The sequence below is a fragment of the Hipposideros armiger genome, unplaced genomic scaffold, assembly GCF_001890085.2.
Source record: "Hipposideros armiger isolate ML-2016 unplaced genomic scaffold, ASM189008v1 scaffold_13, whole genome shotgun sequence".
Taxonomy (NCBI): domain Eukaryota; kingdom Metazoa; phylum Chordata; class Mammalia; order Chiroptera; family Hipposideridae; genus Hipposideros; species Hipposideros armiger.
The window spans coordinates 4,442,778-4,457,891 of NW_017731363.1; the positions used below are offsets into that span (position 1 = coordinate 4,442,778).

General features: G+C 42.0%; 1 protein-coding gene across 1 annotated transcript in view; it reads right to left on the minus strand.

The window, feature by feature from the left end:
• MAP3K15 (mitogen-activated protein kinase kinase kinase 15) overlaps positions 1 to 15,114 on the minus strand; it is a 120,544-nt gene that overhangs the window by 63,277 nt on the left and 42,153 nt on the right. Inside the window, exons 4-6 of the mRNA XM_019666853.1 lie at positions 11,726 to 11,919; positions 8,428 to 8,596; positions 5,660 to 5,766 (exon numbers count right to left, since the gene is read on the minus strand). Of these exons, the coding sequence (XP_019522398.1) occupies positions 5,660 to 5,766; positions 8,428 to 8,596; positions 11,726 to 11,919 (470 nt within the window). The remainder of the gene's footprint in view (positions 1 to 5,659; positions 5,767 to 8,427; positions 8,597 to 11,725; positions 11,920 to 15,114) is intronic.

Below are 15,114 nucleotides of genomic sequence, written 5' to 3' on the forward strand. Positions count from 1 at the left end.
ATTTCACTTATATGTGGAATCTAAAAAACTGAATGAACGTGGAAAGTAAACAGAAATAGTCTCAGAGATATAGAGGAACAACTGATGGCTGTTAGTTGGGAGAGGGTGGGAGTGAGGGAGAAGGGGAAGGGGTTAGACAGCATAAATACGTAACTACAATATTGCCACAGGGACATGAAAGACAGTTCGAAGAATATAATTAATAATGTTGTAAATATTTTGTAGGTTGTCAGGTGGTCACATGTCTTGCTAGGGAGACCACATCATGGATGGGGAAGAGGCTTGATCACTGCACTGTACACCTGAAGCTGATGTTGTATAATAGTATAATACTGTATGTCAACTATAAGTGAATATATATATATATATATATATATATATATATATGGTCATGGGACGTGGAGTGGAGTGTGGGAGTGGAGACAAAGGGAATTGTAATAGATATGTATGACATTGGGGGGAAGTGGGGTGGCGGATAGGGGGAGGGGGTTGTCACTTCGAGGGGTAAAATGTGTAACTATTGCACTGTGTTGTACAGCTGAAACTAATTCTAAAAAATGTGTATTTCATAATAAAAATAATTAAAAGTAAAAAAAAAAGATATCATTGACTCAAGGAGGACAGCGGGTAGGAACGAGGACAGATAAAGTGGCAAGTCCTTTGCATAAATATTTTTCAAAAGGAAAACATGTCTTATTGGCAAGGCCACCTCTCAGAAGATAAGGAGATGGTCCATTTCTCAGGAAAAAAATACATAACTGGTCTTTTGGTATATAAAGTATATATTATGAAAGAGGCTTCAGTATTCATCTACCATCTAATGCTCTCATATATGACAAAGCAGGACATGGAAGAGGATGGTTCTGCAATTCCAAGTGGCCCATGGCTGGTTTTGTTTGTCCTTCAGGCAAACAAAAGTTAAGATCAAGCTTCCTGGGAAGAGTTTCACTGATCAAGCCATGATATTAAACTGGTGGGTGTAGGTCACTGGGGACTTCTGTCCCCAGCTCTCTTATTGACTAGCTATTATATTTGGGGTTCTTGCCTTTCTTTCTTTCTTCTTTCTAAAATAAAGGGTTTAGACTAGATGATGCCTTGTTAATTCACAGATTTTGTGGTTCTCTTCACTGCCAGGAAAACAATCACCACAAATATGTATCTTTCTTTTACCACATAGTTTTAGGTACCTGGAGACAAATGCACTACACAAATGGAGAGATGTCATCATTTCTCTACTTTACAAACATGTAATAAAAAATGGCTATTTATGTAAACGTATAAATTAAGATGGTGAGATTGAACAGTGGATGTAAACAGAACAGACAAAGAAAAAGGAGACTGGTGGTTACTGCAGAGACAACGAGCCCACACTGCCCTCCTGGGGACATGTGTCCCTCCACCTGAGCAATGACCTGCCTGGGTAACCCAGAGGCTGAGGCTGAAGTGTCTGCTGAAGGTTCTGAAAGAAGCCCTCAGCCCCTCTGGCATAGGCTGGATTCAGTAACATTCATCAAATATCGACCCTGTATTTGTAGGGTCCGTGGAGTATCTTTCTCTCTCCATCACTCCCCTTAACTTATTTGTAGAGTGATGCATCAGAAATTCCAATGAACACGTCACACATTGTTTCCCCTCCACTTGCTGAATAATGCAATGAGTTTAATTTTGCTGGAGTTGGCAGTCTTGACACAAAGATGCAGGGAGTAAAATCTGCGTACACTCCTACTTTGCAACAGGCAAGTTTTGTTGTTTTTAACCTAGGACTTTGATTCCATTCTTCTTCTTCCAGACCATCCTTCTGCCAGCTGCCTGGATCCCTGGTCAGAATCTCGGGCTGCATTAGCATATCTAATAAAGTCCTGTCTGTAAAAGCAGCAGCAGCAAAAAAAAATTGCTCATAAAAGATTCCATGCCGTTGAGGGGCAAGCCATTTAACTGCTCAATGGAAACTTGAAAAAGCTTTGAATGGGCTTCTGAGTGCAGTGAAGTGGAAGCTATTGGGAAAAGGTGGCCGGCTCAAGCCAGCTTTCCTAATAACAGGGAACCCTTGCTATCTGAGGGTCTATCATCATTTATTACTGCCAACCTTTAGAAATAATTTATGGCCATGATTTGCTCCACTTCCTAAGAGTTAAAGGTGAAATGTAATGCAGGAAAATTCACTAATTGTCTATGAGTATTTCCCCCTTTATCAATAGAAGGTAACTCCATGAACTTCCTCAAAACTGTACATAATGGGCCAGCCGAGAGGTGCGTTGGTTAACAGTTGGCTTGGGACGCCAGAGGGCCCCAGTTCGGATCCCACATATGAGGGCCAGTGTCACTGCCCTCTACAGCTAAGATGCTGAACAACAGCTCGACCTGTAGCTGGGCTGTCGTGAGTTGCCCGCGACTGCGTAGGCTGCAGCCCCTGATGCAGTGGGTTGCCATGGGCTACCGTGTGTAGCCAGCAGCCACTGTGAGCGGCTGTCCAGAAGCCGGTGACTGATCTACCTCGCCCGAGAAGAGTGCAATGATGGTGCCAACTTGGGCCAGTGAAGCAACGTCCTCCACAACTAGACCGAAGAACGAAAGGACAGCAACTTGTCTGTTCCCCTTCCCCCAATTCCCCAGCGCTGTTCCCATTCCCCAATTCCCCAATAAAAAAAACTGTACATAATGCCAAATTCTATTGCAACTATACTGACAGCTGGCCAAGTTATACCTAAAGCAAAGATATGAATTTTGGGATAGGATCGTATGTACAAATGAAGCAATTATTGCAATTCTATAGAAAACCCCCAGTTGGATGGAGAAAATGAGGTTCTGTACATTGAGGGCTTGGCCTATGATACAGAGCCACTGTCTATGAAGCAACAACTAGACTAGAAGGACAAGACCCATTGTCAGAAAGAAAGGTGGCTCTCTGGCATGCAATCCCAGCTCTTCTCTGTCCAAACTGGAAACATGCTTCTCAGGGTCACTTCATCCTGTTGTACCCATTTCTCTTAGATTTTTATTATCCATTTCAAAACTTGTTTTACTCTTTTATTACTTTGGATGGTAATCCATTGTTTCATTATGCTTGACAACAGTTACCTCTAGTCCATCTGGGGAAAGACATGATGGTGAGTGACGTAAATGATCCTATTTTTTATTTAACAACCCCCCCTTTTAAAAAAAATAACAGCGTGCCAGGCGTTCTTCCAGGAACTTCACCATTGATAACTTATTTAATCCTTACAAGTCAAGGATAAATCAAGTATAATTAAGTGTAAATAAAAGTGGAACCCAGTACTCTAGGGGAACAAAGTTACAGGACTTTTTTTTTCAGGCTTAACCAAGATGGCCTTCCCAACAGTCCCTTCCTTGGGACGCTGAGTTTAAACACCAATGGAAAGAAAGCAGGCACATTTTCATAGAGACCATGAAGCCTCTCCCCTAATGGGAATCAAAACACTGACTACACTGTTTGTTGGTGTCGACTACAGTAGGACATGTGCATAAGCTATATACGCAACAGAAATGTGTCCATCCGTGTACGAAAATCATGCACAAGCATATTCATAGCAGCACTGGTCTTAGTACCTCCAAACTGTAAACAACCTAAAGCTCTATCAGCAGTAAAATGGATATATCAATTGTGGCATGTCCATACAATGGAATACTCCACAGCAGTGAGAATGAATGAACTGCTGATACATCCAACACCATGGATGAACCTCACAAACACAATGCTGAACGAAGGAAGCCAGACGCAAAAGAGTACATACTCTGTGACTCCATTTATATGGAGACAGATATTGCAACAGTTTTTGCCTATAAAGAGGTGGGCATTGCTTGCAAAGGGGTACAAAAGAACTTTCTGGGAGGATAGAAATATTTTATATTTTGATAGGGGTGTTGTTTACATGTGTATACCCATTTATCAAAACTCATCAAACCGTATACTTAAGATATATGCATTTCACTGCCTGTACATTTTACTTCAACATATAGGAGACAGAAATGTGGCCGCATATGTGTTATGAGACTCCTGAAGCCGTGGGTTTCTGTGTTGCTGCTGTGCTGCTGATGCTGCCAGTGGCAGGCCCACGGCCTGTAGCCTAATCCAGCTGCTGAAGCAAAGCCAAGGCTGTGAGAAACCAAACACTAGAGTCCTCTAACTCAGGTCACTGCCAACCCTCACTTTATTCATTCCCCGCGGAAAATGCTGGCCATGGAAGGTTGATGAGGAGGTACCAGAACTCTTTGGCTCTCAAGTCAAGTTTGAATGCCCTCTGGGAGTTTTTTGCTGTATGATTAAATATGACCATTCCTGGCCCCAGCAGAGGGCAGGCCTGGCGGAAAGAGTATCTGGGCATGGCTCCCACCACAGTTACCTAACGCTGCTCCTCTTCCGATACCATATCAGGGGAGGAAGGGAGACTGTAGGACTTAAGACATTTAGGCATCCGGGACTCTGTGAGGTTGAATATGGCAACCTCCTAGTTATCCTCCAAATCTGTAGTAGCTAAGTTTGGATGGGCACATGGCTGCCCAGCTAGAGACTACATCTCCCAGCTTCCCTTATGGTTAGATGGGGTCATATGACTATACTCTCTATAGTAGAATGTGAGTAGAAGTGGCATGTGCAAATTCCACTTGCTTTAAAGGAAACTGCTTGCCCTGGGCTTCTATTCTTTCTTCCTTTCCATAGGTGGGAACACAAAGTAGCAGTGACCCAGCTTCCACTAGAAGAAGAGGACAATACTCTCGGAAATGAAAGAGCTGCAAAATGGTCAGAAGCTAGATCCCTGAACACCACCTGGAGCAGTGCTAGGCCACTAACCTGGTCCACTCACCTCTAGGCTGCTATGTGAAAGAGAATATCACTCTAAGTCACTGTATCTGGTGACTCTGTTACAGCGTGTTAGCTAATACCCATAGCACATAACCTTCTGAGGCTCATGGTCTCCAGGCCAGAATTGCCAAGTCTTACATACTCTACCTAGCCCGGTAATTTGTATTCCAAAGTTCAGATTATACTAGTACATCAAGACAGCACCCTCTTTTCCTATCATGCAAGTTAATCCTGTTACTTAAACTAGTCCCCCCCAGTCTACAAGATACTATCAACTCATTATTCATGTACACAAGGCTCTTTCAAGACACGATCCCATGCTCCATGCTGAGCCTCACTGCATGCATTTGCTTCGCCTGCATCTTGTGTCTGGTCACGCTGGATGTTCCCTGAAGGCACAGCACACATGAAAAACTTTATGCTCGAGCTTCTGTTCTAGCCAAGTGGAATGGCCTTGTCACCACCCCCATCCTACACTCTTCCCTGCCCATCAGGTAATTATTGCTAAGTCTTCCAAACCTAGCCCAAAAGACCCCAGAAAATGCCCCAGAATGATTTCCTCCCTCTGCTATGCTTCCATAGCAGTTTGGACAAACCTTCATTAAGACATTTATGGCTGTGAGCTCAAGAGATTTAGTGGCATGGCTGACCTCACAGCTAGAATATATGTTCCAAAGACAAAGTCCCTGAAGACCAAGACCATGCCTTGCCCATTTTCATAAGCTTGGCATTGAGCACATGATCTGGCTCATACTCAATGAGCATTAAACGAATGAAGGAAGCAGAATTTAAGAGCTGGCTTGTTTCAAAACTCTACACATACATTATCATTCTTACCTATTCAGTGCAAATGCATAGAGGAATTTAATATTATGTTGGTCGGCCAAATCACACGTAGGCAGCATTTCCAGTGTTTCTACCAGCTTCACCATTGCATCATAGTCCTGTTGGCCAGACGTACCAAGGTAAGAAAGAGAGGAAACACAGATCTTCACAGATTTTTCTGAACAGTTATAAACATGAGACAGCCTAGGCATTTAAATACAAGCCTTGCCATACAGAGAACATTTAGTGACGTTACATACAGCCCAGCAGGCAGGAAAAAGCTACCACGCTTTTAAAATTATTATTTTGTGGTATTTTATTTCACTTAATATAACTGAGGAATGTGAGTTTTATTTTTTAGACACACACACACACACACACACACACACTGGGGTGGCAAAAAATGTATAAAAGTGGACACTTTGGTCATTGTTGCTCAAGCAGTAGTTCGCCATAATCAGAAGTGTCTGGACGCTGATGGGAACCACTTTGAGCACCTCTTGTCATTGCAGAAGTCAAATGTGACTTGTATTCCTTTTTTGTTATCAGTATACATTGAGCATTATAATTTTAATACAATTTTAATACAGTTTTCCTTTCTTAAAATGTGTATATGCTTTTTGGCACCATTTTACTTATATATATACATATATGTATGTATGTGTATATATATATATATGTGTGTGTGTGTGTTTATAAATATATAAAATTAGTCTCAGGTGTACAAAAACAATGTAATTAGATATTTACACCCAAGTGATAACCCCCCCAATCTACTACCCCTGACATCGTATACAGCTCTTACAATACCATTACCTATATTCCCTATGCTGTACTCATTCTGTGACTATATATATATACATATATATATTTATAGTTGACATTCAATATTATTCTACTTCAGCTTCAGGTGTACAGCACAGTGGTCAGGCATCTACACGGTCTATGAAGTGATCCCCCTGACAAGTCCAGTGCCCATCTGGCACCCTACATAATCTATACATGATTGATTATATTCCCCATTACTGCATTTCATATCACTGTAACTATTTTGTGACTACCAATTTGTACTTTCTAATCCCTTCGCCTTTTCCCCACACCATGTTTTGAATGCAGGAGAGTTACCAGCACCAGCACAGCTGTGGGTTAAAATGAGCTGGACATACACATATAAGAAATCTTACAGTCACCTGGCACATAAAGGGAACAACACCCCAGTCCTTTCTATTTTACCAGAAACAAATGAATTAATCTAAACCAGGGTTTCTCGACCTTGGCACTAGTGACATTTTGGGGCTGGATCATTCTTTATTGTGGGCGGCTGTCCTATGCATGGTGGGATGTTAAACAGCATCCCTGGCCTCTACATACTAGATGCTAGTAGAACGTTCCCCTCCCCTCTGAAATGTAACAACCAAAAATGTCTCAGACACTGCCACATGTCCTCCATTTGAGAACCACTGCTCTCAACTGCATAATTACCCAGGGAAAAACTGCTACCATGATTGTCTCCACTGGGTCCCCTCTGAGCAGTGCCATCTGCTACCTTTTCAGTCAGGCTGAGATCACTGTACTGGCCAACTTGCTGACAGCCAGCCAGTTAGCAGAGGAGGGCGTCCCACTGAAATCCCATGTCTGTTTTGTGCCTCTGCACCTGGATGCAGCTGCCCCAGGAAAGGGAAGACAGTGTATTCCAAGAAGCTTCTGGCTTTCTTTTGAGCCTGAGAATCCCAATGGAAGGTTATAAAAAGAAGAGATGTGTGAAGGCAAGGACAGAAGGAAGGCAGACTCAGGAAGAAAGAGTTCAGAAATAGGCCATTCCCATTCTCTTGTCCTATGGGGCATAATTTCATCATTGTCATGATCCCTAACAGCATCTGCTATTAAAATCAATTAGATGCATCTGTTTATCACTAGGGGCGTAAATTCCTTAGTGATTGCCTCTGTTCTTGGTTCGGGTCATAAATGGATTCTTGTTTAGAATCTCCAACATGGCTTTGTGGAATTCTGCAGGTAAGGTACCTTGCCTGTGTTCCTCCAAAGGGAAGGAAGGTAAGACATCCTTAGAAATGGCTCGACAGCATTAAACTTGGAGGGAAGGCATGCTCGATTTCCTTCATAGTACTGCGTCCCACAAATCCCATCTCAAGAACTCTCTGGAAGCCTCTGATGCTGGTCTTAGAATAAATATCTTTACTCCTGGGGTCCTGGATGTGTATCTGCTACTCCTGCTCTCCCTGTCACTGATGGGTGGTGGTAAACAAAGCAGGCAGTGACAAAGGCCTAAAGAAAGCAGCACAGCAAAGGAGTTAAGAACAAGCTGGTTGCCTCAGTTTGAATCCCGACTTTGCCGACTGCTGTGTGACCTTGGGCAAGTCACATAACTTCTCTGTGCCTTATGTTCCTCATTTGTAAACTGGGGATAATCAGAGTATACACCCGATGGGCTTGTGATGAGGATTAAATGAATTAGTATTTGAAAAGGGCTTGGAACAATGCCTAGCACGAAATATATATAAACTGTTAAATTCTGAGTTCCTTTTAGGGAGCAGAACCATATATGAGATTTTGTTGGAATGGCTTTCTGATATGACAAAACTTTCTCCAACATTTCTACCACAACAGATACGTTAGGTGAACTGTGACCTACCCACATACCTATTTTGTCTATAAAACAGCTACCTAACCATACACCTCGTATAAGAGTACTTCGTATGAGGAATTCCTCATGCCAAAGAAGTTCTCAGCATGTGTTAGCCTCAGGTAAGCATATTTCATACCTGGATATCGCGGTAGGACAGCAGTAAATTAATGATGATGTCTGAGGTCAGAACCTCGGTACTATCCATGCGGAGTTTGATCCGAGTCAGCTCCTTTGCCAGTTCATCGCCCTGGTATTTCTCTCTGGCTCTCCGGATGTCATGTAACAAGGTTTCTTTGTAATATGCACTGAAGAGGAAAACATGAAAACCTCTGGTCACATCCCCATGCATCCAGGATCCATTTCCTTTAGCAGCTCAAACAAAGTTAGTTCTCATCGACATGACTTAGCTAATACATGGGGATTTGCCCAGACCTGAGCCTCCCTGCACCAGTAAACAGGCGACATGTCCTACTTGTAAGTCATGTTTTACAAAAACTAGCTACTGCAATAGTAACAACAACAGAAAAAGTCAGTTCATTATGACCTGGAAAATATTTTCCAACTTGACATCATCTGTATTTGGATGACACATAGGACGTTCAGCCCATCCCACCCACCCCACGTCCTCTGCTATTTTCAAACACAGAGAGAGCAAGAAGGTCCCTTACTTAAATAGTTATTTCCCCCACTATTAACAGATTATCACAAAGCCAAACCAAATCCCAAAGGCCATGAAACAGTCAAATGAGAACTTCTTTAAATGAATCTCTCTATCAGGTGTCCTCAGCTAGTAGTCACTAAGCTTTTTCCGGTTGGCTGCGAGCCAGAAACTGGACATGACCGTGAGCAATCCAAGCCCTTCCTGGAAGCTTACAGACCATCTCTGTCTTTCATACCCCTCCGCTTTCCTTGCCATTTTCAATTGCCACAATGCTTTTCCAGTGTAAAACATAAAACTTCCTTCATGTGGGCATCTAGAGGATAATACAGATGTATGAAAACATTTAAAGCAGTTTAAATCCACACTGGCATGTCTCACCATAACCTCTCAAAGAACCAAAGCTAGTACCTGGTACTTGGTTTAAAATATTTAAAACTGACCTACTTTGATGTACAGAGGCTGACTTGCAATGACCATAGATTGATTTAAATTTCTTGCCCACTTTCCAAGTAATTTTTTAATGGAGACTGGGCATTACCAAGCAGTAATGCTGTCAACCCATTAAGTAGCTGAAATGAGTGAACTGTAGAGAGTAAAATTAGGCTGCTCATTAAAAAAAGATAAGCTCAATTAAATAATAGTCTTCAGAAAAAAAGCAACACGTAAGAATAACAACTGTTACTTTTAATAATTATAAAACAATGCCAAGTAAATGTGTATACAACACACATCCTTGTCCAATGCTTATATAATAAGACCTCATAAACATTTAAAGAATGAAGTGATACCCCACAGAAAGCACTCTGATATAAAAATATCAGTGCATTGGTTTAATTTTTTATTTCCTTATTCATATATTGCTAATCACCCCAATGATGAGCAAATTAGCAGATTCTACCAGTTTAAAATTCTATCATTAATATAATGAGTCATTAACTTGGGTGACAGCCATTGTCCATTTGGTGGACTACAAAGGCATCAAAGCTATTAAGGTGTTATTAGTTTAGCTTGACAAGTAAAAAGTTATCTTTAGTTAAGTCTTATTTTCAAGGATAATTCTGAAAAATAGTTTTAATAAACCAAGAAACCTAATAAGAACAGTAATTCGTAAGTAAATGAACAAAACACTGACTTGAGTATGGCTTGGGGATATCATATATGTAATAAACATGCAGCCATTTCTGCCTCTGGGAACCAGGGAAGATGTTGAAAATCAATGTGAACTTGGAAATGGCTTCCAGCCCCTTTTCAGCACAGAGCTGCAGGCAGCCTTTATTAATCTATCAGAGCTGGCACTGGCACTTGAGCTAAAAACTTATCTGCCTTCCTCATTATAGATGTTTTAAACCACAGGCACCGTTTATCTTCTCACTAACCATTGTCAGGTATCTACCAGTTCAAGGGGTGGAAACAACCAACATGTATTTCAAGCTCTTCGAAATTAAACCAAATCAAAACAGTTGTTTTCCTATTGATATACACACACACTGAATGAGAAACAAACTTGAGTACATTTCTTGCAAACATCTTGCTCATCTGGCAGGCTCAAACTAGCCTACCTCCTTGTCAGACATGAAAAGATGATACTGGGAGAGCTTTCTCCTTAAACCTCACTAAAATATTCATTGTGCAATAAGACAATAGTTAGCAACGCGTGACTGAATGGGGCTTTCCAGGACTGTCCCTCAAAAGGTTCCCCATTTGCTTTCTTTTTTGGCATGTGGTCACATATGTCTGGGTTTCCAGTCTTCTTTTCCCATAAAGTCTATAGAAGAAATTCTGTGTCCAGAGAAGAGGTGGTGGGATAGAAAAAGAGAACAGGCTGTTAACCAGTGTGGGCCGCACACCAATGCTACAGTAGTAACACTACAATTCAGGGTGCCATGATTTGAGCCAAAGTGGGATAAGCAAGTCAAGTCAGTTTTGCCGATGCTTCGGATTTTCATTTGTTTTGGAAGGATAAGTCCTCCTCCTTGTGACATAACTTACAGGAGTAAATCCTTTAAATTGGCTGCAAGCAAAATGACTGGATCCTTTGGTTAAGTAGAATACTTTTTCTGCCTTCAAGTTTTAGAATAATAACATTTTAAGGCATAGTTTATTGAGCACTGAGGCACAAAGTGGTGAGCTGACTTTTACAGGGCTATACAGCAAGGAGTCACCTGAGCCAGGATTCAGACCCAAACCTGCCCACCTCTGAATAAGTATTCTACACCTTCTCCGACATCAAACTACAATGAATACATCGCAGGACATCCTGAGGTCAGGATGGTTTCAGCTGGACTCAATGCATCCCAGTTTCTATAGCACAAGAACTTGTGGTCAGAATGACCTTGCTCAGGCATTTTAACAACCTCAGCAACTGATTGGAGTGCAGGGAGGAAATCATCCTCAGAAATGATCTTAAAACACAGACTCTAAGAGTTGAAAGAGTATGAAAAATATGAGTGACTTAACTTCCTTATTTTCTAGATGAGAAAATGGCTACACAGAAGAGAAGTTATTTATCAAGGTCACACAGGGAGTTGGAGCCAAACACAGGCTCAGCCCTGACCTCCTAACTCCAGTTCTCTTCTTTTTTAGCTACACCTAAATGGACCAACTTAGTGAGGTAGTAAGGGACAATAATGGATTCCTGGATGACTTAAACATGATTGGCGAAGGTTCCCCATTCTCTGGGAACTGTAGTCTTTTGAGGGCGTATCGCCTCCATGAACGTAAAGGGAAGATTGGAGCAAAGCTCCTGGGGTTGTTCGTGGCTGAGGGGAATTACCATGAAATCACGTGGATGTCCTTCAGGAGGCTAATAAGCCTGTCCACCAGGGGCACGCACAACGGACCGAGGATGGTGTCCCAGTGGGGCTGCATGTACTCTGAGAAACGCCTCTGGGCATCACTCTCACAGCAAACATAATCAGCGCAGGGTGTCACGATGTACGGGATGAAATAATAATTCCCACTAGATGCCTGGAAAAAGAAACCAAAAAATGTTTCAAAAGCAATTGATGCAGAAACATAGCTGTAGATTTGAACATGGTAGGACACGGAAGGAGCAAATGCCTAAGTATGACAACAACTTGTGCAATATGACTATGAAGCTATTAGGCACAAAACAGGAAACCACTCAATTCCACAAGCTCTAACACATGGATGTATGACAAAAATTTGGTTTCAAATGCTGAAATTGATCTGTATATGTCTCTGAACTTCACTGGAAAAGATTTTAGAAGTTTAAGTATCAAAAAATTATATCATTTCATTATGTGCCCCCAAATCAAAGGAATCTAAACCCACTGATAACCAAGAGTTGCAATGTAAAGGCATATGTTTCTTTCTTTCAGCATCAATGGAAAAGCCATATTATTTGATAATTTAACCACAGGTGAACTATTATATACTTTGTAGAGTAAAAATTGTTTTGCATGAGGCAGGTGTTAATAAGTATGATTAATCTCAGAGATATTTTGAAAAAAGTTCTGTTCAAAAATATTTATATTGTCAAATAATACTCAGGTAAAACAATATCTCTTTTCTATGGAATGCTTACAATTTGACTATAAATTGAGATCTTTGTAAAGCATAAACACTACCTTTAAAGAGTATTAAATCAATGCTTAATTTTTTTAAAAGATTTTTTTATTGGGGAACTGGGGGATGGGAACAGTGCTGGGGAATTGGGGGAAGGGGAACAGACAAGTTGCTGTCGTTTTGATCCTCAGTCTAGTTGTGGAGGACGTTGCTTCACTGGCCCAAGTTGGCACCATCATTGCGTTCTTCCCGGGCGAGGCAGATCAGTCGCCGGCTTCTGGACGGCCACTCACGGCGGCTGCTGGCCGCTCACGCTGGCTGCTGGCTACATATGGTAGCCCATGGCAACCCACTGCCACAGGGGCTGCAGCCTACGCCGTCGCCGGCAACTCAGGCAGCCCAGCTCCAGGTTGAGCTGTTGTTCAGCATCTTAGCTGTGGAGGGCAGTGTCACTGGCCCTCATATGTGGGATCCGAACCGAGGCCCTCTGGCGTCCCAAGCCAGTTCTTAACCATCGTGCCACTTAGCCAGCCCCAATGCTTAATTTTTAACACATTGGAGGATTAATACATGTCTTATATGACATCCTTATATCAGAGTCAATCTTTTGTCTAAACTGTCATAAAAAGAAACTAGCATAACATTTCAGACTTTTTATTCCTATCTCTTAAATTTTAAAGAATTTATATGGTGCCAGAAATAATTCATCTGACTTCTTCCCTTTTAATTTTTTAAACTAAACTAATGAAGTTATCTAGGTATTTTGGCATGCTGCAGACATATCTTGGAGAATACACTTTCTCCAAGAATGAGAAGTCAAAGAAGGTACAGAACTTCTTCTAAATTAAAAATAAATTCATTAATTATGGAGAAAACTATCTTAATGCCATGATCTCATATCAAACAGAAGCCTTGGGAAAACTTACAACATTGGGGAACTAGATACAAATACATATGTGACATACATTTTTAAGTTTTCCTTTTGAATAAGATTTGCTTACATAAAGATGGTGGCATTCTTATTTTTATCTTAACTCAAAATATAGATAATTGTCCTGAAACACACTTTCTCTCTCTCTTTTGTACCTTGTTGGGCATCTATAATCCTGTTGATACATGTTTTGGTGCCTTAAAATACTTTGTTAAAAAAAATCACTAATATGGGCCGGCCGAGTGGCACGATGGTTAAGAACTGGCTTGGGATGCCAGAGGGCCCCGGTTCGGATCCCACATATGAGGGCCAGTGACACTGCCCTCTACAGCTAAGATGCTGAACAACAGCTCAACCTGGAGCTGGGCTGCCGTGAGTCGCCGGCGACGGCGTAGGCTGCAGCCCCTGTGGCAGTGGGTTGCCATGGGCTACCGTGTGTAGCCAGCAGCCAGCGTGAGCGGCCAGCAGCCAGCGTGAGTGGCCAGCAGCCGCAGTGAGCGGCCGTCCAGAAGCCAGCGACTGATCTGCCTCGCCCGGGAAGAGCGCAATGATGGTGCCAACTTGGGCCAGTGAAGCAACGTCCTCCACAACTAGACTGAGGAACAAAACGACAGCAACTTGTCTGTTCCCCATCCCCCCAATTCCCCAATAAAAATCTTTTTTAAAAAATCACTAATAGGCTGAGTGAGTGGAGCGTTGATTGAGTTGGACTGGGAACGTGAGCCCTGAGCAGCAGGGCCCAGGTTCGCATCCCATATAGTGGGCCAGTGATGCTGCACCCTCTACAGCTGAGATGGTGAACAATAGCTCGACCTGGAGCTGGGCTGCCGCAAGTCGCTGGCGATGGCGTAGGCTGCAGTGGGGCTGGCCGGCAGCGGGTGTGAGCTGCCATCCAATGGCTGGTGAGTGACTACCTCAGCCAAGAAGAGCACAATGATAATACCAACATGGGCTACTGAAGCGACATCATCCACAACTAGACTGAAGAACCAAAGGACAACAACTTGTCTGTTCCCCTTCCCCGATTCCCCAGTGCTGTTCCCTTCCCACAATTCCCCAATAAAATCTTTTTTAAAAAATCACTAGTGCTATTCCACTCAAACATATTTTAGAATGGGTTACCAATTTTTTTCTATAAAAGGCCAAATGGTACATATATTTGGTTTTGTAAGTCATACAGTCTCTATTGCAAGTATTCAACTCTGCTGCTGTAGCATGAAAGAAAGCAACCATAGACAACACATAAACACGTGAGCATGGCTCTGTCCCAATAAAACTTCATTTATGAACACAAATCTGAATTTAATATTTTCATATGTCCTGAAGTATTCTTCATCTTCTGATTTTTTCCAATCATTTAAAAACGTAACAACCATTCTTAGCTTACAGGTCATACAAATGCAGGTCTTACACTAAGCTTCCTAATGTTATATTATTCCTAAAAATAGGATTTTCTGAGAATACTTACACTGTTGCAAAATAGTATAATAGTTGGAGGCTGTCCGCCCCTGTGGGCACCAGATATTGGGGTTAAGCCCCTCAAAATACAAATGCCAGTTATCTAGGTATTTCTATAAGTAGAAGTGGCAAAAATTCAGGTGTGTGGGTGATACCTGGGGAACAGGGGCAAGAGGACTTGTAGCTGCTTCTTAGCAATCTCTGGGAACTGCCTACATCAGAGGAACAAAGACACTTCCCTCCCT